This window comes from Lissotriton vulgaris, chromosome 9 (genome assembly GCF_964263255.1).
Source record: "Lissotriton vulgaris chromosome 9, aLisVul1.2, whole genome shotgun sequence".
In the NCBI taxonomy this organism is placed as follows: Eukaryota; Metazoa; Chordata; class Amphibia; order Caudata; family Salamandridae; genus Lissotriton; species Lissotriton vulgaris.
In genome coordinates this window covers 594,998,304-595,022,077 of record NC_141697.1, presented here as the reverse complement: position 1 = coordinate 595,022,077, position 23,774 = coordinate 594,998,304, and the positions used below count along the sequence as shown (strand labels likewise).

At 47.7% G+C, this 23,774-nt stretch overlaps 1 protein-coding gene across 1 annotated transcript in view; it reads right to left on the bottom strand.

Moving 5' to 3' along the window:
• Window positions 1-23,774, bottom strand: part of LOC147691915 (uncharacterized) — a 194,282-nt gene that overhangs the window by 44,580 nt on the left and 125,928 nt on the right. The window contains exons 8-11 of the mRNA XM_086936704.1: window positions 14,960-15,035; window positions 14,685-14,773; window positions 14,418-14,543; window positions 13,606-13,697 (exon numbers count right to left, since the gene is read on the bottom strand). Of these exons, the coding sequence (XP_086792830.1) occupies window positions 13,606-13,697; window positions 14,418-14,543; window positions 14,685-14,773; window positions 14,960-15,035 (383 nt within the window). The remainder of the gene's footprint in view (window positions 1-13,605; window positions 13,698-14,417; window positions 14,544-14,684; window positions 14,774-14,959; window positions 15,036-23,774) is intronic.

The following is a 23,774-nucleotide window of genomic DNA, read 5'->3' as shown; positions in this document are numbered from 1 at the left end:
ACCGACACTGGGATGGAAAAATCCCGATTGGCACCAAGTGCATTCTGGGGCGAATGCTCCTTTAATGTACGTTTCATCCTCCTTGTAACTCACCCAGCCTTGTAAGGGTGTCCGAATGTAATATTGTAGTGCCAAGCACCAATCACGCCCGTGTAAGGGTGTCAGAATGTAATATTGTAGTGCAAGGCACCAATCACGGAGGAGTAAGAGGGGGAGCCAACCCTTTGCACACCAGAAGTGAAATTAATAATATAACCGGCTCCTCAGCAGAGCTGTAGTCGAAATCATTGCAGCCCACAAGGGCGTAAGAGCCATGTCTAGTTATAAGGAGCGTGTGCGCACTCCGAGGGCCCTCCTGTTGTTACAGCCGGTAAGGCGTAAGTCAAAAAATTGCTCCGTCTGAACTTGAAGCATTAGGAGCCTAGGAGCAATTTGGGAACACGAGCGAAGGGCGTAATCCAAACTGGTATAAGTGGAACCTGATTGGGTTACGCCCCCCGGCTCGTAATCGTCTCTAATCCGCACTCAGCCACTTGGGAAGGCCTGTCGCGGATACGCGAGAAACTGCGCCATGATAGGAAGTAGTCCCCGATGTACTCATGGAAGTACATTGTGAAGGTACTAGTTTGGGACAATATATAGTACCTACCTGCACTGAATACGTAACCCTTGGCATTAGTAAGATACCTTACCATCACCCGACAGTGGTGTAGTAGTAACGCTGGAACCCCAGAGCGGGGCCAAGCTCTCCCAGCCCCGTCTGGATTTAGCGTCCAGTTGGGCCATCGTATGTAGAGTCAATCTATAACATGAGAGCACGCCATCTCCACACCAACGTGAGCGTCTTAAGGCTGCGTGACTGGAAGTGTTAACCATTTCGTGTTATGACACAAAGACATCGTCTAGGCAGTTGAGGCATGAAGCTTATAATGCAAATTGCACAGGCATTGCAACTAGAAGCGCACATTGGTAAAACTCCACCGGTCAAGGAACATTTCAAGTATCCCGCCCGTGGGCGAAAACAATTCCTGTCGGGAACACTTAGTAAGCGTGAGAAACCAAGGGACAGTAAATAACACAGAAAAGCTGCAAGGTCCCTTCTATTACAGGTGGAAATACATATGAACACATATAACAGAGATCCGTCAGGCCTTTATTGTAAAAGGGGTGTAAAACGGGTATAAAAACTAAGTCTAATAAGGCCACCCGCGTTGAGGATAGACCGCCGTATTTTGATCTTAATTTGATTTTGATTTTGACTTAAGACTGACTGCTCCTCCAAAGACACCTCCAAATCTAATTCACACCCTCGCTATCTTCTGAAGGAAGACCTCCCATTATCGAAAAGTCTATTGTCCTGGACTATGGAAGTTCCTCCCGAGTGTGTTCTGGTAGTTTGAATGTTTACCATTTTTTCCAGTATTATCCTTGTACCGGTGTATGGTACCCTTTTGTAACTTGCACATGTCACTTTTCTCTTGTAACACACTGTTTGCTACCTCTCACATTTTGTTTGCTTTAGATACTTGCACAAGTGCCACCATTGCCTACGTAACGTTTGTTCTTGTGCTGGAGTGTCTGCCATTTATTGCAGTATTATACCTCTACTTGTACTTTGTATGCTTTTGTAGCCTGCACACATATCACTTTTTAGGTTTCGACCTGGCGAGGGGCACACAGTGCCCCTCCCAGATCGAAAACTTTTGTCTACAGTAGGGATGTTCGGACCGCCTCTGTTTCCCATTGGCTAGCTCCATAAATGGAGGCTAGCCATTGGGAGACAGAGGCTGTCAATCACGCTTTCTCGGGAAAACGCGATTCGGGGGCGTTTCTCGGGCTTTTTTTAAGTCCCGCCCCTTTGTCCCGGGCCGCGCTGTGATTGGCTGCCGGCCCGGTACACCCCCGTGACGTCATTTCACGGGCCGCGCTGTGATTGGCTGCCGGTCCGGGACACCCCTGTGACGTCAGCCAATCACAGCACGGCCCGGGACCTGACTTGTTTTATTATCTCGCCCCCTCACCAAAGCAGGACCACCTTACACTTATGACACATCTCTAGTGTGTTAGGAACTAGGTTTAGCGCCATGCCTCCAGAGGACTACAAACTGGTAGAACATTAATGCATGGCCAGGGATTGTGAAATCCACTGATGCGAGTACTTTTGAGATGGTCCCTGAGGCTCGTAACAGGCCATCTCCTACGTAAGCCATTGCTTGGCTTACTGTTCTTGACACGTGACCACGCCCCCCTTGTTTCATTTTGGTTCCTGGTTGCTGCGCGTTTGGTGTATTGTCCAGCTCTCCGTCCCGTCTTTAATTATGGGTTTATCCAGCCTTGGCCCCAGACTCCTGCGGACCTCCTTGGCCCCCTTTCAAGAGCGGTACATTCCTGTTGGCGTGCACGTCGCTGTTCCGCTCCGCCCGCTTCTAAGCCGGTCAGTGCACCACACCTTTAATTTTGGCATCTCCCTTTCGCCTTTATTCGAGTTGCTGCTCCGCTCCTGTGAACTTGGAGCCGGCCAGCACGCGACCCCCCCCAGCCTCATATTTCTTTGCTCGTGAGCTCTGCCTGCACGCGCATTGCTGCTACGCTCCTAATTCCTGAGCCGGTCAGCACGCCGTGTCATAGGTGTCACTCCTCAGAGTTCCCATCATTTCTTTTTATCGTATGTTTTGCTGCTCCGCTCACGTACTCAAGCTGAGCCGGCCAGCACACTACGTTTTGGAGAATTGTTTCCTGTACACACTCACGTTGTTGCTCCGCTCTGCCCGCTACTTTGAGCCAGTCAGCACATGATTTTTCAAAGGCACTTTTTGTGTAGTTTCCCAGTCATATTATCCCATTCCCTTTGGCCCTATAACTCATCTATAGAACCTTGAACCTTCCCTATCCCTCTCAGTTGTTTTATACACCACCACCCAATATCCTCCTACAAACCTGGCAGAGTGATGGATGAGAGTATCCCCTTAGTGTAGTACATGCAAAACAGAAACATCCTAGATACATCAACTACTGGCTCCTGTTTCTTTCACGATGTTCAGGGATTTTCCTCTCTCCCTTGGCCTTGTTTTTTTAGCCGTCTCTCTCCCGCCCGCCCACTGTCCGTGCCTCCTCCCTCCCGCCCGCCCACTGTCCGTGTTCGATGCCTTCATAAATAAAAGAAATAAATAAAATCCCCCTCCCTCCCGTTGTCCTGCCTCCTCCCTCCCGCCCGCCCACTGTCCGTTTCCGATGCCTTCATAAATAAAATCCCCCTCCCTCCCGTTGTCCTGCCTTCTCCCTCCCGCCCGCTGTCCGTGCCACCTCCCGCCCACCCACTGTCCGTGCCACCTCCCGCCCTCCCACCCACTGTCTGTGATGCTGTGAGGAGAGGGGAAGGTGTGTGGGAGGGGCAGGCGCGAGACGGCGCGTGCCGTGCCTGGAGAGAGGAGCGTGGTGCGCGAGACCGGGGGACATGCACTTCTCCATCCCAGAGACCGAGACCCACAGCGGGGAGGGCGGGTCCTCCTACGTGGTGAGTGATTGGGTCCCTGAGGGCGCCCGTGCCTCTCACCCCTCTGCTTTACTCTGTGCCCTTCTCACCCCACCTATCTCTGGCTGTCCCGCTGTCTGTCTGCGGGTGTTGTCACCCTCTCCTCCTGTGTCCAGCTGGCGGTGCTCATTTTGATTTTGATTATCCTGCATCTCTCGTGCCCGTCACCCCTCTTCTTACCCCGCCCCCATCATGCCGGTACATGAGCATCCTCCTGTCTGTACCCCCACTCCCCCTCTGCAGGGCCAGTCTCCCCTTCTGCCTACAATAGACTAGAGTCGACTCTGCACTGGCGTGGCTTACGTTCTGTTGTGCCCGAACACCATGCAGCAGCCGGTGCCCACGTGAGGGCCACAGTGCCCGGGAGGCTCTCAGCACATCCCTTGGCGCCTACCTACCGACTGCCCCAGTGCCACGTTAAGGAGGCGGAGTCATCCCCCACCTGCCCCCCAAGTCTGCCCCGTTCGTCAGAGCATCAGATGCATTTTTAATATTATTTACATAGCGCTACCCGTACCCCCTTGTGGCCTGAAGCGCTTCCTCACTTCTTAAGTGGCTACTCCGTGTATGTCTAGCGCTTCCTGGCCCTGTCCTGGTCACGGAAGCGCTACCGTTTTCACTGACCCCCTGGGCGCTTTTCGTGGTGCAGGATTCGTAGCCTGTTGCTTGTACATTGGCCTCTGTGGGGTAATTGGCTGCAGCATGGAAGGTTTTGTATGTAGTGCTCGCAGCTACAAGTTTTATCTTTGAAATGCTGCAAAGAGCGAGTCATCTTATAATACAAACTTGGAGCGCAGCATTTTATTAGCCTCAGAAGGATGAAAGGCCCAAGTGGCTCCTCCAGCGTGTAAGCTGCAGGTTGCAGATACATCTCACTTTCAGGCGCATTAACCCACTGAGCTATGCCGACGGGCTTTCCTGCTGTTTCTGTTTAGAGATCGGATGCCTGATGGTGAACTTTAACTGCAAGTCCTGCCTGGCTTCCTCCCGCCACACTGGCCCCGGGGATCTCACGGGCCGTTTACAAAATATGAACCAAACAATGCAATCCACTAAATATACCATAATGCACCTTGACACCACGATCTTCGCCCTGCTCACCTGGCTCCGGCCTCCATCCGGAAGGCCTGTCCTGCAGCGCTCCGTGGGCCCCCTGCCGGGGCTGGCCCCCTCCTTCTGAGCCCCTCCCCCCCGTCACTCACCTCTTGGTGGGAGCTGATTTAGAGGCTGTTCCAGTTTATTTACTGCCTTTCACTGAGTGAAACGCAACCTTTGACCCCGCGCACTCGCCAGGATCAGCAGGGGACGACCCTCACCTGGGAGGGAAGGAAGGAACAGGGGGCTATAATTACAAGGAAATGGCGCAGCGGGGTGTTGCGGCCAATTTAGCTGTGCCATGCCGCGTCATTTAAAACAAGCGCTGGCGTTGCCAATAGGTTTCGCATTTGGAAATTTGGAGCTATTGGTTTTGTAAATGACATTTTATATTTATATATCGTTATTGGCATTGTCAATAACAATATATAAATATAAAATGTCATTTACAAAACCAATAGCTCCAACTTTCCAAAGGCGAAACCTATTGGCAACGCCAGTGCTTGTTTCTCCTGTAATGTACCGATTGCTACCTCATGTATTTTGGTTGCTCACTATTGTCATTTTTTATCATGTAACTTAACGTTTGCTTTTGTAATTTGTTAATTTGCAATTGTTTCCTCTTGTATCATTACTGGTCCTAAAGTGAAGCGCTCTGACACCTTCGGGTAAAATCCGCGCTATATAAAATCGCATAAATAAATAAATAAATACATACATAAATAAAATAAAAATAAAAGCCGAAATTGCAACTATGCCGAACCCGGGATTGAACCCGGGTCCTCCAACTCTGCAGTCAAACGCTCTCCCAACTGAGCTATTGAAGCGTGCTTGAATTATGACGACTCACGCCTGCACTTGTCTGGCCATGAAGCCTCGTGCACCGAGCCTTCCAAAGACTCTGCAGCGGGAGAAGGCGCAACACCAGTACGCCGCTTCCCCGGAGCACTCCACCACGCAAGCAGGCCATGGGGGGAGTTAAACCTGGTCGAAGGGGCCGCACTGTCAATGTAGGCAACGCTCTGTGGAGTACACCGCGCGGGGGCCGCTCCGCCCTACACTAAAGCGCCAGAACGGCTCCGCCCCCGTGACGTAGGGGGGGCAAACCGCCATGGGGGAGCGACGGATAATAGCTTGGTTCTGAGAATCATTGTACCCTGTGACGTAGGGGGGGCAGCCACTCACGGGGACCCAATGATTCTCAGAACACCGGGGCTTCACGTCAATCAGGGAGTGGAGAGCATGGCTACCCCACCCATTTTCACCTCGTCACAATGTGTTGGTCCCACCCTTTGACGAGCTGCAGGCAGGCGGGAAGCAGACAAATTGAGGCTGCGCAGTGATTTAACACTATTCTTGAACACACACTGCTGCGCAGACTCAAGGTTTCTGCTTCCCATGCTACACTTTGCAAACGACACTATTCGCGCCAAGTGATCGTAGGTGCATTACACGTGTATGGCACCACATAGCCATGGCCTGTATGGCAGCCAGGAGCAGATTCCTGGACCGGGTGGCGGCGTGGAGGAAAGATGGTGCAGTGTGATTCGGACCTGCGTTGTTAGCATGCAGACTCCCAATGCCGAGGTAAAAAAGCATCCTAATTAAGTTCTGAACGTAGTGAGCATTTCAAGTTTTTTGTATTCTTTTCTTCGAGTATCGACGGTAAAAGTTGGCCCACCTCTGAGAGATTGCAAAGTAAAAAGTGGCACTGTGCGTTCTGAGGGTAAATACATGCCCTGCTGCTGTGTGATCCAATCAGAAAATCTGCTCTGCTCCGACTGATTGTTCTCGTGGTCATTACCCAGCTCCGTTTACAAGATTCATGGTGCTCATGTTGTTTTATATGGATTTGTCGAGTGTTTTACATCCACCCACGAGCAGGGGATCAGGGTTATGCTGGCACCCACGCGCGCTATCATCACAATGCATTATGTTGTTGCTACTCGTCGCTTTTGCACTAGGTAGAACTTCAGAACTGTAAGTACCAGAATACAAAGCTTTGGGATGGACAGACCGTTTTTGAAACACGTGGCTTGAACTCCAGGATGGAACAAAATACCCTGAAGTGCACCTACTCATCGTTAGCATGTTTGTTTTCTGTTTTTTTATTTTTTTTTGTTTTGTAAATGTAATGATTGTTTTTATAACTGTGATATTAAAAGCTGATGCTTCCGTTCACAGTAGACCTAAATGAAACTGGGAACACACCTATGAGTGAAAAACCTTTGCTGGGGACAATATTGTTGTCATCTGATATAAACCGAAAGTTTTGCAATGAGATTGATGTAATGCTCCAGTCCTGGTTTCTCTTTCAATTCTGGGACTTGTACTCCGGCTTTTTTAATGGGGAAAACAAGCCTACAAAGGTGGCAGCAGTTCAGGGACAAGAGTATAGTTATTGCCAAGTGTGTATATTGGGGGAGGGGGGGGCAGATTTTGAAATTGGTTTGGGCAAACAGTTAAAAACGCAATAAAGAAATGATTATTGCAATTCTTTTGAACGAGTATTGGCTCGGAGGGCACGCTCCTGTCAGAAATAAATCTGGGGCCCTAAGTCTGAGTTCGAGGGAGGCCTTGCTGCTAGTCAGTGTTCATTTTAAAGTGTTTTGTGCAAGCGTGCGTGTATGCATGAATGTTTGGTGGAGAGTGTTGTCGTGAATGGATGTGTATGCGTGTGTGAAATTGAATACATTTCTTTGAGTGTTGTCTGTTGTGTATGTGTGTGTTGTCTGCCAGACTCCACCCCTGAGGCTGCATCCATGCTCGGAGATTAGAAAACTGGGAGGAGAGGGGGAGAGGGGGAGGGGGGGGGGGAAGGGGGAGGGGGGGGGGGTGAGAAGCGCGTGGATGCCCAGGGTGAGCAGGGCATTAGGAACTAGTCTTTGGGTACCACCGGCATGTACACAGACCAGTACCTCTGGCGTATTGTACATCACTAAGATGAATTCAAGTATGCAGTCCGTCACTTTTTTGTATACTCCAGAGACTGTAAGAAGCAGTTACTCCATCTAAGGGTTCAATAGCTAAGATAGACAATTCAGTATGTTTAATGATGGAGAGTCAGACACAAGGCTTCTGCAGCTATGCCCCTGTCGCCATTTGCAATAGACTTTTTTTCATGCAGAAGACGAAGAGGACAAGCTTGTACAGTCCTTGGTTGTTATGCACCCTTCAGTCATTCTGGGTATCTCCGATCTCAATCAGCCCCTTTGTAGTCAAGCGGTATTTCTCAGGGCAGCCTCTCACAGCTTTCGAGCCAATCATTTCTCCCAGCAAGAGCAGGCAGGTTCTGAACTCACGAGGGAGCCTACCGCCCTTTGGTCAGGGATCAGCAATGCAGGCACAAATTTAACACCTTGAATCTTGGTGTTTGTTAAATACCTTTTGCTAAAACAAATACACAGGGACAGAAATATGCCATGCCATAAATTATACATCCAGACATGCAGAGTATACTATGCTATTTACCACCATTGTTGAGGGGCATCATAAACCACTAGAGGTTTCATTTCACAGAGTCATGGTGTGTGTGTGTGTGTGTGTATCTGTGTTTTACTGAAAGTTTCAGAGAATATGAAACCGAAAAATCCCTGACATTCGCAAGCAAGCTACAGTCGCAGAATATGGCCTTGGATAGGCCAAGTCCCCAAACTCCATGGGTAAACATCCCCCACTACACATCTGCATGAAACTTGATATTCTTGCAATATGTTTAATCTGGTAACTGCAAAATTTCATGCAGATTCATTAATTGATACCTAAATTATTAATGGTGAAACTTTTTTTAAACCCCATTTATTATTGTTGTCCTCTGATGGATCTGCTTTAAACGTGAAATACCAAAAAAAGAGAAACCTGCTAAATGTCTGCCATATTTTGTGTGGATTTATCAAACTGTGCCAAATGTTTTGCAAATGAACACTTCATTGACTGCTCAATTAAATGTGCCTGCCTCAACAGACCTTTGAAACTGAAAACACCAAGTGTAAGCTGAATATGCTAAGCATCTACCTCATTTCATGCAGGTCTGACAAACAGTGCCAGCGTGACAACCAATTCAAATGTTATTTTACTCTTCCTATTAATTTGCCCAACTCCCCTATATTGGAGCTACACAAAACCTGAAATACCTGCATTTGAGTGTAACCTGCTCACTGTTTGCTGCATTTCCCAGACATTGAGCAAACAGAGCCGAAGTTATTACTAGCAAATGAAAATCTTATTGCCCACTTTTAATTTTGACCCCCGCCCCCTAATCCCTCAACCCCATTAGATTGGCACAATACTTGACATACTAAAAGAAGACTCATTCTTCTTCATTTTCTCCATATTTTGTGCTGATGTATCACCCAGTGCCAAATTATTAGCAAATTAACACTTTCTATACCCCCCCTTCTTAACTGAGCACCCCCTTGATGGAGCTCCATGCCTTTGAAAAGCCAAGAGTAGGCTTAGTAAGCTAAGTGTCTGGTAAATTTCATGCATATTTGTCAAGCAACTGTCTAGATATACTAGTGTTTATCCTTTAGAGCCTACTCTGCACCTTTTTAAACCCTAGTATCTCAACACTATTGCACAGATTTACACCCAACCACAAAAATACCAATTTTTTATAAATATCTTCATTTATGCCAAGTTTGCCATAATTCCTTTCAGTGGTTGGTGTTGTAGTGATGGGCAACATTTCCTATAGGAGCTAAAATGGGAAAACACATATTTTTTAGCCCCACCTACCTTTTTTTCCTCCTGCACAGAATAGCCTGAGAACTCGCACACCAGACCCTAGCATCATGCTCTAATTTCTTGGATGCTTGAACTTGTGCTACGTTACGCTACATGGGTCTTGTTAAGCACCTGTCTCAACCAATAAGAGAGCCTTGGCACAAATCAGAGCATGGACACTAAACATCATGCATCATTAATGGATTGGGCCAGAGAAAAGCCAAAGTTTTAATATTTCCTAAATCACAGGTGATGAGAGTAGCACCTGCTTGACACATGCATAGAGAGTTTGAGAGCCTTATGTCAAGATGAGGCAATGCACCTTCTAGTGTCACGTAAGGATGTGGCCCCCCTTCAAACCTGCGTGCCTTCATTTGAACACACAAAAAGTAATAAATCCACCGACATTGGGCACTTGTTTACATCTCATGTTGAAATCATTAGGGATGTTGGATGAGAGGTATATTTAACACGACAGATGTAATTGCTTGAAAATGTTTTGGCACTGAATGCCACGTGTCTGCTCTGGGCGAGGCCTGGTCTCACCCAGGTCAGCTGCAGGACCTCGCTGCCTCCCAAGCATTAGTGGCATTGTCACACCCGGGGAAGGGCCATGCAATGACATAATGAAAAGGTAGCAGTGAGAAATGTGGATTAATGGGTGGTGAAAGAGCAGCGGTGTGACGGCAGCAGGACTGTCACACGCCACAGTTGAGAAAGTAATTCCGTAGTGCACATCACACTTTCTGACTGCATAGGGCGGCGCTGCTCATGGACGTCTGACTGGCTCGCCCCTCAGACGGGGACAGACCGAGGTCCTTCTGGGCAGAAGTAGAGAGAACTAGGCAGCCCCGGCCCCTCCTCTCTCCCACACTCTTGACAATGTTAGCTGCGGTGACATCACGGCGCGGGGCAGGGCCTCCTGCACACTTTGTGTGTACTCTATACCTCACTTCCTAGCTGCCAGAGCATGAACAGTTACATTACGGACCAGGAACTGGGAGCCAGACGCGTCCTGGCCCCTGTATTGCCGCTGCCGGCGTATTTTCGGGGTGAATTGTGCCTTTCCCCTCCAGTTTGTGGTAACCTCGGCTGGGCAGTGTTTGGAAGGGTGTCAGCAGCTTTGTGTTTCCTCTTGCAGTGCATGGCTCTCCTCCTGCACAGCGAGCACCCGGAGCCCGGCACCAGGAGGCTGCACTTCAGGTAAGGCAGCCCTGCACCGCTTTCCGCTGTGTGCCTGGGTCTTCCGGTGATCGCGAGGTGCCCTGCGGCACGTCATAGCAGCGCATGCGGTTTTGCGGTCGTGAGTCACGTTGCATTCTGGTACTTGTAGTGACACCCACCCACAAGAGCCAAAATGTAAATCAGACATCCACGACTAAATGACCTACTGAGAACAACTTAAGATTTCTGAGCGCCTCGATTATTAAGCTATTCATTCTGGCACAAGGGGTTGTCGGAAAGCATGAGTATAGGTACTAAACGTTGCTGTGTGACTGGGATGGTGATGGATCCTCGAATAGTGTGCTCATGTTTTTCCCTGATTCTCTCATTAGTACAAGAGGAGGGGCGTGGAGTACCACGTTGAGATAGTGCCACCGTAGGCAATGCACACATATGTGGATGGACAGCTGCGTGCTTGAATGAATGAATGGCTCTTGTGTGCATGGGTGATTAAGTAGATGGATGGATGGGTGGGTGGGTGTTAAGCTGGAAGAACATGAGCAATCTCTCGTGCACTGTCCACATTCTGAATAATGAAATGTTAACATGTCTGCTGAGCATCAGTATTGCATGAGCTGTAGCTTGCTGCATTTGCCAGAGGTAAAGGGTCAATATACAGAAGTTGCTGCCTGTCACCCAAATAAATACCAGGAAGGTCTTGGAGAAACTCTGGAGATACTTGAACGAGTTGGAGGTCTTCAGACACACACAATCTCTAGTCTTCCTATGATACAATCCATTTGAGCATCTGTCAAGCTTTAGCTCATGTCAGTGGTAAGCAGGTAATAGTATTCTCCCACATCATTATGGGAGCGGTTTGTCTGGTGCTACACAAGCCATGTAGTGATGTAGACCACTCTCCTTCCCAACTCATCAGCCTTTTCTGATACATTAGATAAAATGCGCCTCAGCTCCTCGTCCTTTCACTTATACCATAAACCAATCCTGTGGCAATGCCATCCATTGGTATATACTGCACCAGGCACTAGCTGTATGTATTCAGGCAGAGTATTACTACAAATATCAGGACACTTGTATTAACCTTCCTGCTTTCTCAAATTTGCTTGAAAATGCACCATTTTCCCACTATTTTTTCAAAATTTTCGCGGGGGGAAATCCCCCCGAACCCTCCTTAGGGGGTTTGGGCTCGCTCGCTACGCTCGCTCGCTACGGTGCAGTATGATAATCAGTTTCCGGCTCACCACTTTCAAATGTCACCAACCGCCACTGGTGTTCTGACTCTTCAACGGCTGCCACTTTTATGGGCAGATCAATATCTTGGCCACAGCCCGATTTCGAAGGGTCTGGTCAAGGTTGTGACGAGTACAAATGCGTGTAAACATAAAAAAAATCACCACTGCCTCACGCCCATTGAAGGATGCTGAATAGGAGAATCTTGGATACTTTTTCGCCTACTGTAGTGAAGCAGCCCATACATGTATCCTTATACTGAATAATTCAAAGGATAAGATCTAGTTTGACGATCATTGACAGCAGGAACACCATGAAGAATTGATGCATGATTTGTGAGTAAAATTAGACCAGGAATACAGGAGTTTGCATTCAAAAGACATTGGCACTGGCGGTGCTTCAACGGGAGAACATATTGTTCATTCTGCACCTGGACTTTAGGATCCCCCAGCGACCAGCCTTTACCAGCTGGTGAAACTAAATTTGGATTTTTCTTCAGAACTCTCCACACCCCTGTGAAAACCATTTTGAGTTTGGGTGATTCTGGTCCCGCAATATCCTGAGGAGGCCATAATTGGAAGGCCGAAACGAGTCGACCGCCTATTATCCAGGATCAACGTCACTTTTTCAAAAAGAAAGAGATATATTTGTAACCCATCGGGTCCTAGACCACAAAATTATTATTTGAGGCAATTAATCAAGCCATGTATTAGATGGTTGATCTTGATTTGACGTTGTTACCTGAAGACGGTATTTATCTATTGTCATTGCCTCAACAAAAGTTATCCGTCACTGCGGTTACTCGTGTTCACCTATTTGACATTATACTTTTTATTGATTTCCCTTACTTTCTTAGGGGCATATTAACAAGGGATTTATGTCCGCTTTTTTGGCTTTAAAAGCCAAAAAAGCAGAGATAAAACTATCTCCCTATCAACAACAGGGTGCCAACAAGCAAAATCGCATGTTAGCACCCTTTTTCTCTATGCATCCCTTTGCATCTCTAATGAGATGCAAAGGGGCGTTCCACAGCAAAATAATAGGAGAAATGTCGCTAAGCGACATTTCTCCTATTATCAAGCTTCACGCCAACCCTCTTAGAGATAAAAAAAGCAGCGCTAACCATGATTAACGCTGCTTTTTAAAGTCTGCTAATTTTCAGACTTAGGCATACCTGTAATGGGAGGTGGATTATGTGACTGCAACCACAGTCATTATCACCAAGGTTATCGCAGTTTTTCATTCAATATCGCTGGAAATACAGCGTTATTCAATGTAAAACGGCGACATTCCTGCTATCCCTGTTTTTTTTTTATCGCCATGGCGATCCGTGTAGATAATACTGCGCTACCATGGCGATTATCACCAGGGATAGCCGGCGATATATTTTTTAACGCTAATAGCAGTCAGCGATAATTTTCGCTGCCGCTTGTTAATATGCCCCTTATTACTTTGTATGATTGATTGATTGTTGTATTCTTAACGGCTTATGTAACTCACTATTATTATTTTTGTACGAATGTCAACCAAATTTTTTGACAAAAAACAATTAAAAGCCAAAACAAGAAATTAATTGTGCGGTCACTGCTGACCCCTTGACTTTTTGGACAGTAATGCCTCTAAACAGTCAAGAGATTCACACTACATATATTAACATGATTATACAAGGCTATTTTTTCCGCCAGAGGTGACAGTAAGTCTGCCTCTTGACAATTCATGGAATTTATCCCGCTAGAGAAACATTGAAGGAGGTGTGTCGTGAAATGTCGTTCAAAAACAGGGTCGTGGTTGCAAAACGCTTGGGAAGCACTGCCTTATATGAAGAGAGGAGCACTTACTTGCCACATTGTTTGCAGGGGAAGCATCCGATTGCAGAGGCACAGGATGAAGCTTGAGTCATCTCGTCTCTGTGGTGAGAATTTTTGTGCATCTAAAGGAAGAAGAAATCAATAAGCCCTTTCAAGAGGAGACCAATCAAATCATCACACCCTATGACTGTCAGCTTCCTTTCCCCAGGAGAATGCATAGCTTTCCCATCTGAGACTGGGAGCTGTGCCATAATGAAGAGGATCTTCATGATGGCATTATGGTGGTTGTGACTGGGTACACTACCACCAGCAGGGACACCAACTCCTCCCACTATACCCCTCTCAATAGAGGACCATTGCTCAGGGAGGACCAAAAACGATTCTATCTGTGTTATAGTGGTGGGCTTGCTATAAGCCCTGTTGGTACATCAGACTCCCATTTATTGCCCAGGGTACTGTGCCTGGGGGGGGGGGGGGGGGGGGGGGGGGGGGGGAATGGGCTCTCATGTGCTTGCAATCAGATCGGATGGCTTGTGTGGTTGCACTAGGTATAAAGGGAAGTTGCTTTCAAGTTTTAGACCCTCGTGATTGGAAAATGTGAGCAAATGGATATAAATTCTTGCATGACTACATGTCCATGGTTATTTTAACACAGCTGTACCAAGTAGCAGTAATTCCCATTCAGTTGTGGCAGGTGGTGTAGTGTATTGCATCTGTGAGTCAACAACTGATGTACGCTTTTGTTTGGCTGTAAATGGGGGCAGGCTTATATATTTGCACCTAATGGGGGACACTCATTCGCTTGAACATACTGATGCTGAGTTGTGGTCTCTGGTACTCACTTTTATGTGCCCTTCCTGGGTGATGCTTCCTTCCGCACAGTGCGCACTCCGCTTTCGCTGTAGCTGCATCATCTTTTTGTGCAAGTAATAATACTCTACACACTGCAGCGTCCCCCTGGTCCTCACCTTTTGAGAGAGAGAGAAAAGCTGGAGTGGCTCAAAAGGTGGAAGTCATGTGCTGTGTTCTTCGTTAAGGGTGTGTGCTGTATTGATCTTAAGATGTAGGGCAGCACATTGCTTGGAAAACAAGAGGAAGCCTGATCTCACCATCTTTTGAATGCTGTGGAAGTCTTTTTTGTGCAGTGCAAAGGCTTGATTGAAAAGACGGCGCTCATGGGGATTCCAAACATCGCTGCCTGAGATGGGACAAAACAGAAGTCAGTGTTGCATCCAGTTGAGCAAAGCCTGCGACTGCAGTCCGGTATGTGAGGAAGGCTGCAAGAGTGCTGGGCAGTGATGTATTTCTACGTGTGAGTGAGCTGTGAGACGGCTGACGAGTTAGCGATGTGTGCCACAAACCCATGAAAGCGGGTATACCTCACCTGTGTAATGGTAGTCTGCCAAGGGGTGGGATGTTGGCCACCGGGGGTCCTTCAGCAGTAGCCTTTCCAGAGCTGCCTAAGACAAAAGAGATAGAGAACCTACTCACTGGCATGGCCCAATACCGAACCTCCATTTACCCTGTTTGTTTCTGCAATCATATGGAACTATAATAAAACAGCCTGGATTTAACTTTGTATACTCCCTGATCTCTCCTCAACATATCAGATCAAGTGTGTCCTCTGCTACTCAGCACCTGAGTGTCTATAATAGTGTATGTAATACTATATTACCAATACTTGCATTGTTTACTGTTTCCATTTGTAGTTTTTCAGAGTATGGGCATCCCTTACATTTTCTTTCATTGACCGAAGTAGACGTGGCCTAATCTTGGTTTGTATGGTTAGAGGAGGTATGTCATTGTATCATCATTATATCTCTTGAGTGTCGCCAACCTATCTCTGGCTCTCTTTACGCATTGAAATCCTATATACAAGGAGTTCTGCTGTATGTAGAGGTTGAAGCGCAGATGGTGGCACAGCACGCACAGCAGCCAGCATATCTAAATCAAGAGGTCAGATCCCTGTGCTCAGTGCCAGCCTGAACACTGGAACCTTCATTAGCTGACTTCCCTGGTACACCACTGCAGGTCAACATATGGCAGACCTAATGTTCCTCAGCCATGTGAGTTTGTATTGCTTTCTGCTTCACAGTGGCAGTTGTTTGGTACAAGGTTTCTCCAGTTCGATTTGGAGGCAGCCTTCACAATTTGGAAGCGCTCATCTTGAAAAGCTGTCTGAATCACTTGATCTTACATCAGAGATTTAGCCTTGGAACTTTCAATCACTAACCTTATGTGCACTTTGTCTCATTGGGTGCAGCTTTCCCTTCTGGTGTTTCTGGCTTGCAGTAAACAGCATATATAATAACAATAGGGGGGGAGGTAGAGTATAGAGATAGGATTCTCACTCCATGGGCACTGTTACATAAACAAAAAGAATCCTACTCATAATGGACAGGGAGAGTGTAGACCACAGAAGTGGGGGACACTCGGTGTTTTGTAAAATACCCCTCACACACCAACAGGCCCCTTGGTGTCATGCTTCATCATCGGGGTCTTCGCACCCCTCTAGCGGGATGCGGCGTGCTGTGACCTGCGACTACGCGGGAGCACTGAAAGGGTAGACTATGTGTGGTGCGTGTGATGATAGTGATAGGGTATTTATGGATGTGAGTGGTGAGGTATGGTGAAGGGACTTTTTAAACCTTCACCATACCTCACCACTTTCAGTGCTCCCGCGTAGTCGCAGGTCGCAGCACGCCGCATCCTGCTAGAGGGGTGCGAAGACCCCGATGATGAAGCATGACACCAAGGGGCCTGTTGGTGTGTGAGGGGTATTTTACAAAACACTGAGTGTCCCCCACTTCTGTGGTCTACACTCTCCCTGTCCATTATGAGTAGGATTCTTTTTGTTTATGTTGCAGTAAACAGCATCATTGTCAGTTCAGGGTCTGTCTTCACGCCTGAGCTGGTGCTTCCGTAGCTAGATGATCCCCTTCAAGTATCGTTTACGAGGAACTGGTCCTTGGAACAATGACATCAGTGGCTTGTGATAAGTGTTAAATCTGGACAGATGTCAATAATCTGTGTTCATATGGACAACTATCTCCAAGTCTGCCACTTACTTCTATTATCATTAGCAAGTCCTGCTGCTCCTTCAGTGTAAGGATCCTACTAACCAGTGGCGTAACAAAACTTGAGGGGATCGCCCTGCAAGGTGCATGGAGGAGTCCCCTTATGCCTATGTGAAAAAAATCCTAGGCCATCAGCAAGGTAAGTGAACAATTTGTCCCCTCATGCTCCAGACTTAGTCGGAAGCTCTCTGGCCCCCGTGCACAGTGCCGGAAGGGCACCCCTGAAGCTCGGGGGTCCCCCTGCACCACGGGGTCTGCGGGGGCTGTTGTTATGTCACTGCGTCTAACATACACAATAAGGGCTCTCTGCCCTGGTCTTCTGGGAGTACTTCAGCTCCTCGTTCACAGGGACTAATACCAATCACAAGTTCCAATTTTGACCGGGGTCTAAGTAGACAATGGTAGTATTAGCCAGGAGCACTTTTGTAGTTGCTCCCTGTGTCTCTCGGAGTACAGCACACTGTGTCTTGTCTTGCAAGAGCTCCCGCAACAGTGCTGTTAATGACGCCAGAGTTTGATGGTTCAATTGGGGAAAAATCTCAAGTCAAGGAGGTGCTCTGAGATTTTTATGGTGTTCACCTCCCTTGGGGGGGTTGCATGACACAGTCTGTTGGGAACACTTGTCCAAATAATTCTAGCAAAGGGAGTCATGTCTCCTTCGCAGCTGTTAGCCGTTCATAGTCTTGTCTCTGACATAAAATGCATGAGGATGCCTTTGATCATGATGCTCACTCCCATCTACACAAGCTATCTCGAACAAAATGTAGTATAATATCTGCAGTAAGTGAAACCCACAAGCTCAGTCCTTTTAAACCTCCCAGCTTCACGTGTGTAGGGAACATGCTTCTGTATCTTGGGTACCCACAAGGTGACAGCACGTGGGAACCTGCCTTGAGATCCAGTTTGGAGAACATTGTGTTGAGCCATAATGTCACAAATAGGTGAGCTTAATGTGGTACTCATCTCATGGCTTTTCAGTGGCGTCTGCCTCTCGTAGCTTCTTGAGAGCATGGTTGACCTTGGAACCACACTGAAGAGAATTTGGTAGAGACGCAGATTCCCTTGCTGCACCGTTTTATCTATGTGTAACCTCACTCCTCCTTTCAAAGGTAGCTCGTCTGTATGAAGAACTGTTTATGTATCTGAGCATGTCTTTGAGGTCACAGGTGCATACATTGAGAGTGAGATGTACTGGCTCTAATGCTTTATCATTACTGAAGCTTAGAAGCATTCTCACAGCAGCCTTAGTAGACAATATTTTTGTAGCCACTTCTGTCCAGTTTCAAGGATATTTAAAAGGTGCATCAGGGCAAAACCTGGAACAGAAGAATGGCCAGTGTCTGCAATAAAGTGGTAGAGACTGACTCCATATGTGCATGGCTGCAAAAACGCATTAAGGTCAGGCAACTTGGCACGGACGGGCTAGGAAAACAGGGCCTTCTACCACCCCACAAGATGGAGTATGCAGTGACCACTGACAAGGACAATGTAAAAGTATGGGCATGGCCACTGAGTCCACGGACTCGATAATTCTCGCTCCGGTGCCTACTCGACTCAGGGGTTCACACTCTGCGACTCTGGGCAATAGCTTGCTTAATCTCCACAACGGCCCCTCGCGGCGGGATGCCTGGCTTTCACCTTGTGGATACCCTGCCGGGGTATCTCACAGGGGAATACCAGGACGGGTTCCCTAAGCAAGCGCATAGATGCCTGCGATGTGGGCGATTTGCGCTATATAAATAGATGTACATTTACATTTACATTTGTCAGCCTCCACTCGAGTGATTAATAGAAAAGAAAAATAATAGGTAGGGGGAAAGGAGAACATTCTGACGTTTTTACACCAAGGATGTCAATATCAAAGCATCAATGAAAGATAAACCAACATCTAAGTATACATTTTCATTAGTAGCCACAATCATGGAAGCCTAAAAAATGAATGAAAAATTAATCCTCAGACTTTGGAGACGGTTAATACACACAATTAAAGAGGATGCAGTTAGAGGAATAGACAAAGAACAGGAGCAAACAAAAACAAAAGGGCATGCAACATCTCCTTGTGCTGGGAGCACTGGTTTTCCAACTCAAGTAGAACATCTTATTCAGCCCACTAAGTCGGTATCCCCGAATGACCCGTGTCCCTCTTAAGTGCTCAAAGAAATTCATGAGCCTGTAGCGAAATGCCTAACCAACATTTTTAAATCTATGTTTCTATCAAGCATTTTTCTGTCAGCTTGGAAGAAGGCATCCATTCTTCCTGTTCTAAAAAAGCCTACCCTCGATCCTGACATTCCTTCTAGCTATCGACCTATTTCCAGACTTCCTTTCTCGGCGAAGGTCATTGAAAACATTATAAATTCGCAATTTACCCAATTCATTAAGGAACTCAATTTGTTAGACCCAACTCAATTTGGCTTTAGATCGGATAATAGCACTGAGACGGGGCTTATCAAAGCCACAGATGAACTTAAAAACTATCCTTGATGAAGGAGGAAATGCAGCTGTGATCCGGTTGGACCTATCCGCTGCCTTTGACACTGTGGATCATCCAACACTATGCCATCACCTAGAGAACATGGGTATAAATGTACAGCCTTAGACCTACTTAGATCATTTCTAAATAATAGGGAAAATACTGTGGTACTACACAATTTGAGTTGAAAACATTTTCACTACCAAGCGGGGTACCGCAGGGGTCCTTGCACAGTCCCTCTCTATTCAAGTTATACGTGGCTGAGCTTGCCCCGCTGATTCAATCTTTTGGTCTTTCACTTACTTCCTACGCAGACGATGCACAAATTGTGGTCTCGATGGCAAACAAGGCCAATAACAGGAGCATACAGCTTCACAACTGTATGAAAGAAATTGGCACCTGGATGGATATGCATTACCTTAAATTAAATTCTGATAAGACACTGGTAATATTCTTTGTTAACAACCCTCGCCTTTGACTCTCGACTGCTGGCCATTGGAGATGGGCTCACCTCCTATTCCAACTACCAAGGTCAAAAGCTTGGGCGTGATTCTTGATAACAAACTTAAACAATTTAACTCCATCATATCCACTTCTTATAATACTTTAAGAACTATTCGAAAGATCCTCCCCTACATACCAGTTAGCGCCAGAAAAACAGTCATATCCTCTCTCATTTTACCTAAAGTAGATTACTGCAACGGCTTATATAACAATCTGCAGAAACAATACCTCAATAAATTGCAGGTCCTTCAGAACTCAGCGGCCAGAGCACTTCTTGATCTTTCAAAACATCAGTCTGTATCCTTAGCCATCAAAGAACCACACTGGCTCACTGTCAGTAATTGTATCAAATTTAAAACCCTTTGTCTCTCCTTTAAGGCCCTACATGGCATGGGTCCAGAATGTTTAAGAAATACCATCTCCTGATATATTCCCAACAGGAATCTCAGATCTCCGGGCACCTACTCAGTCACACCATCTAGATTTAAGAAAACCAAATGGGGAGGTAGCAGCTTCCTTGCAGGAGCCACTAGACCTTGGAATACTCTGCTCCTTCAAATCAGATCCTCATCATCTCTGCTGGCCTTTAGAAAACTTCTTAAAACTCAGCTATTCAACAGGTAAACTGTTCCTTCCACCACTCACCCTCACTATGCTGAGCTATCAGTGCCAAGACACACTCTGAAAAATGTTGAGCTACATAAATTAATTTAACATAATATAACAAAAAAGGAACACACTTGTTGAGTATGAGGCTTGTCCAATAAAGCGGAATATCTCGAACGGTACGATGCTCGGTCACAGCATACTGTTTGTTCTTTTAAAAGTGTGGAGGAGGCATATCCAACAATATTACACTGACAATAATTTTTCAGGCCAGAGGTAGAGAAGCACCTTATATTCAGGATATGTTGGATGAATTTAACCCTGAAGTTCAGCATACTGCTGGAAGAAGGGCAACTGTTGTTCTCGGAGTAATGGATTGCAGAGGGGGCTCACTATAAAGGGCTCCACCCTTCAAATAATGAACAGGCAAGTAGCAGTGCTCCCAAAAAAACCCCATCTTTTTGCTAAATCAAAGGGAGTAATGTTGCACTTGTTACATAAGAGCAAAGTAGCTAGCAACCACTGCTTATCTTCTGAGGCCATGGACGATCGGGCGTCCTCGTATCTATCCCAAATCAACAGAGGCAGATTCTAAAGTTCTATGCGAGAAAGGGTAGGAGAAACAGACCGGCTTGACAGCATCAGCTGTGATCTGCCGTGGAAAAAACAGGCCATGCTGCCCTTCTTTCGCTGACCATAACGTGGTAACATCAAAATATGGATGCATTTTGGACTCCAGCGACAACAATACAAGTAGGGCTTTCACATGGAGGGGAGCATAGGAGCACACATGAGGGGATAAAAGCATCGCAACTACATTTTTACTAATAGGTCCATAAAGCTCATCCTTTAGCTTTGAGCATGCACAACAGTTTATCAGTAGGCAAAAATGTGGTATATATAAGTAAAATCCTAACTTTAACCATCCCATGGGACGTTTCCTACTAGTTTAATTTATGTTCATGCCAATATTTAGTTTAGTAACCTGTAACCACAAGATGTAATTGGAATATTAAGACTTCTGACATTTTCCTTTCTACGCCTCTCTAGGTACTGTGACTGGGGCGTTTGCTTTAGAGGTCGGGCTTGGATTAGGATCCGACAGGACTTTGTACTTGCACATTGTACTTTCAGAACCCACTGCTGAAATTTACAAAATGTTTTGTTATTTAATAGTAGCTTTTATTAAAATAGACAATGTGCTGGGTGGATGCCAGGTCCTTTCAGTGGGGGAGACATTCTACGTCACTAGTCCTTTTTAGGTCTCGTGACGTTAACCGCACGAAAGCGCGGTCTCGCCAGAGAGCTATTGTGAGCGACGCAGCTTTCGAGGAGACAAGAGATGGCCACGCGCATTTTCCAAAAGCGGATACGAGCGGGCTGCGCGCGGGCGTGAACGCGCACACTGTGGCCATCTCCTGTCTCCTGGGAAGCTCCAACACACACACAGACACACATACGAGCGCCCATAAACGCGTGCACACATACAGAGCCCCCCCGCCGTTGCATACATACACACACACGCGCACACACACACACACGATCGCACCGAGACCTCCCCCTGCCACCCCCCTTTACAACTAAGGCCCACTTACCGCCACTCCGGACTTCTGCAGCCTCCGCGGGGCTCTCCCTTGGGCATGGGAAGCCCCGCGTCACCACTGCTCCTCTCCAGACAAGCCACTCCGTGGGCGCGAGCTTCCAGCACGAAACGGAAGTTCCGCCCCACGATAGTTTTCGTTTTCATAACTTTTTGAAAGACCTTAGGAAACAGTGAAACTTGAGCTATGCGTGCGTGTTGACAGGACCCCGAAAAAATACAAACAAGGGATCCCAAAGTGGTGTGAAAGAGCGGCGGAGGAGTCAATAGAACCCCGTTTGGTGCGCTGACACGACTAGTGTTTAAAATGCCGATCCGTGCCTTGTGTACCATCTGCTTGGATTACTTCGATAACGTGAGGGATGTGGTGGCGATTCACTGCGGACACACCTTCCACCTTTGCTGGTAAGTCAAGGCGGGTATTTTCTAGCATAGGCCCTTCTGTGCCCCAGTGCTTGGACTGACTGCTGGCCTCCTGTGACTCACGGGCCTTGACGACCGGCACGGGCCCCCTTCCGGCGAGGGTCCTGCTGCTGCTGTGACGCGCCCCAGGTATCTCCGGTGAAACGGCCCCCTCCTTTGCCCAGCCGGGCTTGCTGTCACTGCTGGCTCTCCACACGGTGCTCGAACGAGGCGTTTGGGGCTGCGGCCACCCAGGAAGCGTATCTGCCACCAGGTCGGTTGGCGGTCCCGGTTGCATGGGCTCCTTTCTTCCTGCAGCCGCCGCCTGAGCCCTGGGATCCCAGGCGCTCCTGACCCCCTTGTGTTGCTGTGACTGCTACCTGAGGCCCTATTTGTGGGCAGGGCCTCCCCGGGATTTCTTCCCTGGCTGACCCGGCCTCGCAACTGATCGAGCTACCGCTGCAGCTGCACCGCCCGTGGTTGCTGACGGCTATTCCACTCCACCATCGACCTCCGAGACACCCCTTTGAGGGCCTCTGGACCTGTTTGTCACTCTGAGGCCTGGCAGCTGCCGCTGCGGGACTGTGGGAGTGTCCCCCATTTCACTGGCATCTGGGGACCTGCCAAGTCACTGCTGGGGCCCCCTCATCTCCGGATGCACTGTTTCCCCGCGGGGTTGGCCTGGACGGGAGCTGGAGGCGGCTGCTGACCTCCTATGGCCCAGCCCCCACCGAGACTCCTTGAAGCTTGAGGAGGTGGGTGCACTTTCTACCGACGGCTGGGGGTGCAGGGGGGTTCCCGGTGCCACCGATCTGTCCGTGGCCCCTCGCTCCTTTTCGTACTTCGGGGGGGGTCCTGTTCTCTGCCCTGCATCCCGCTTTGGCTCTACTTCAACTGGCATAGCGGCGGCACCTAGGGACATCCAGTGGAGGTGCAGGAGAGCATACCAGACGGCTTAAGGTCCGAGCCTTGGGGTGCCTGTGGGTTGGCATCTGGCGGGTGTTATCGGCCACGCACGTCGAGCGGCGGAGATCTACCGGCACGGCATTGACACCTAGAAACAACTTGCTTTTGATATGATCTGTATAGTCCTCTACTTTAGCATCTGCCCATATTTATGTTTTGACGTATTGAGTGTAGGGTTCTTGATCAAGTGTGTGTGATGGGATTTGCTAGGAAGGTGTGTAGCTCCATGCCGTGCGTGAGGTTCATCATCAGAGTTGTGTGAATAATAACTGCGTCAGCCCATGCCTGAGGTGCATCATCAGAGCTGTGTGAATAATAACTGCGTCAGCCCAGTGCCTGAGGTGCATCATCAGAGCTGTGTGAATAATAACTGCGTCAGTCCCGTGCCTGAGGTGTATCATCAGAGCTGTGTAAATAATAACAGCTGTGAGCCCGTGCCTGAGGTGCATCATCAGAGCTGTGTAAATAATAACTGCGTCTGCCCCGTTCGTGAGGTGCATCATCAGAGCTGTGTGAATAACAACTGTGAGCCAGTGCGTGAGGTGCATCATCAGAGCTGTGTGAATAATAA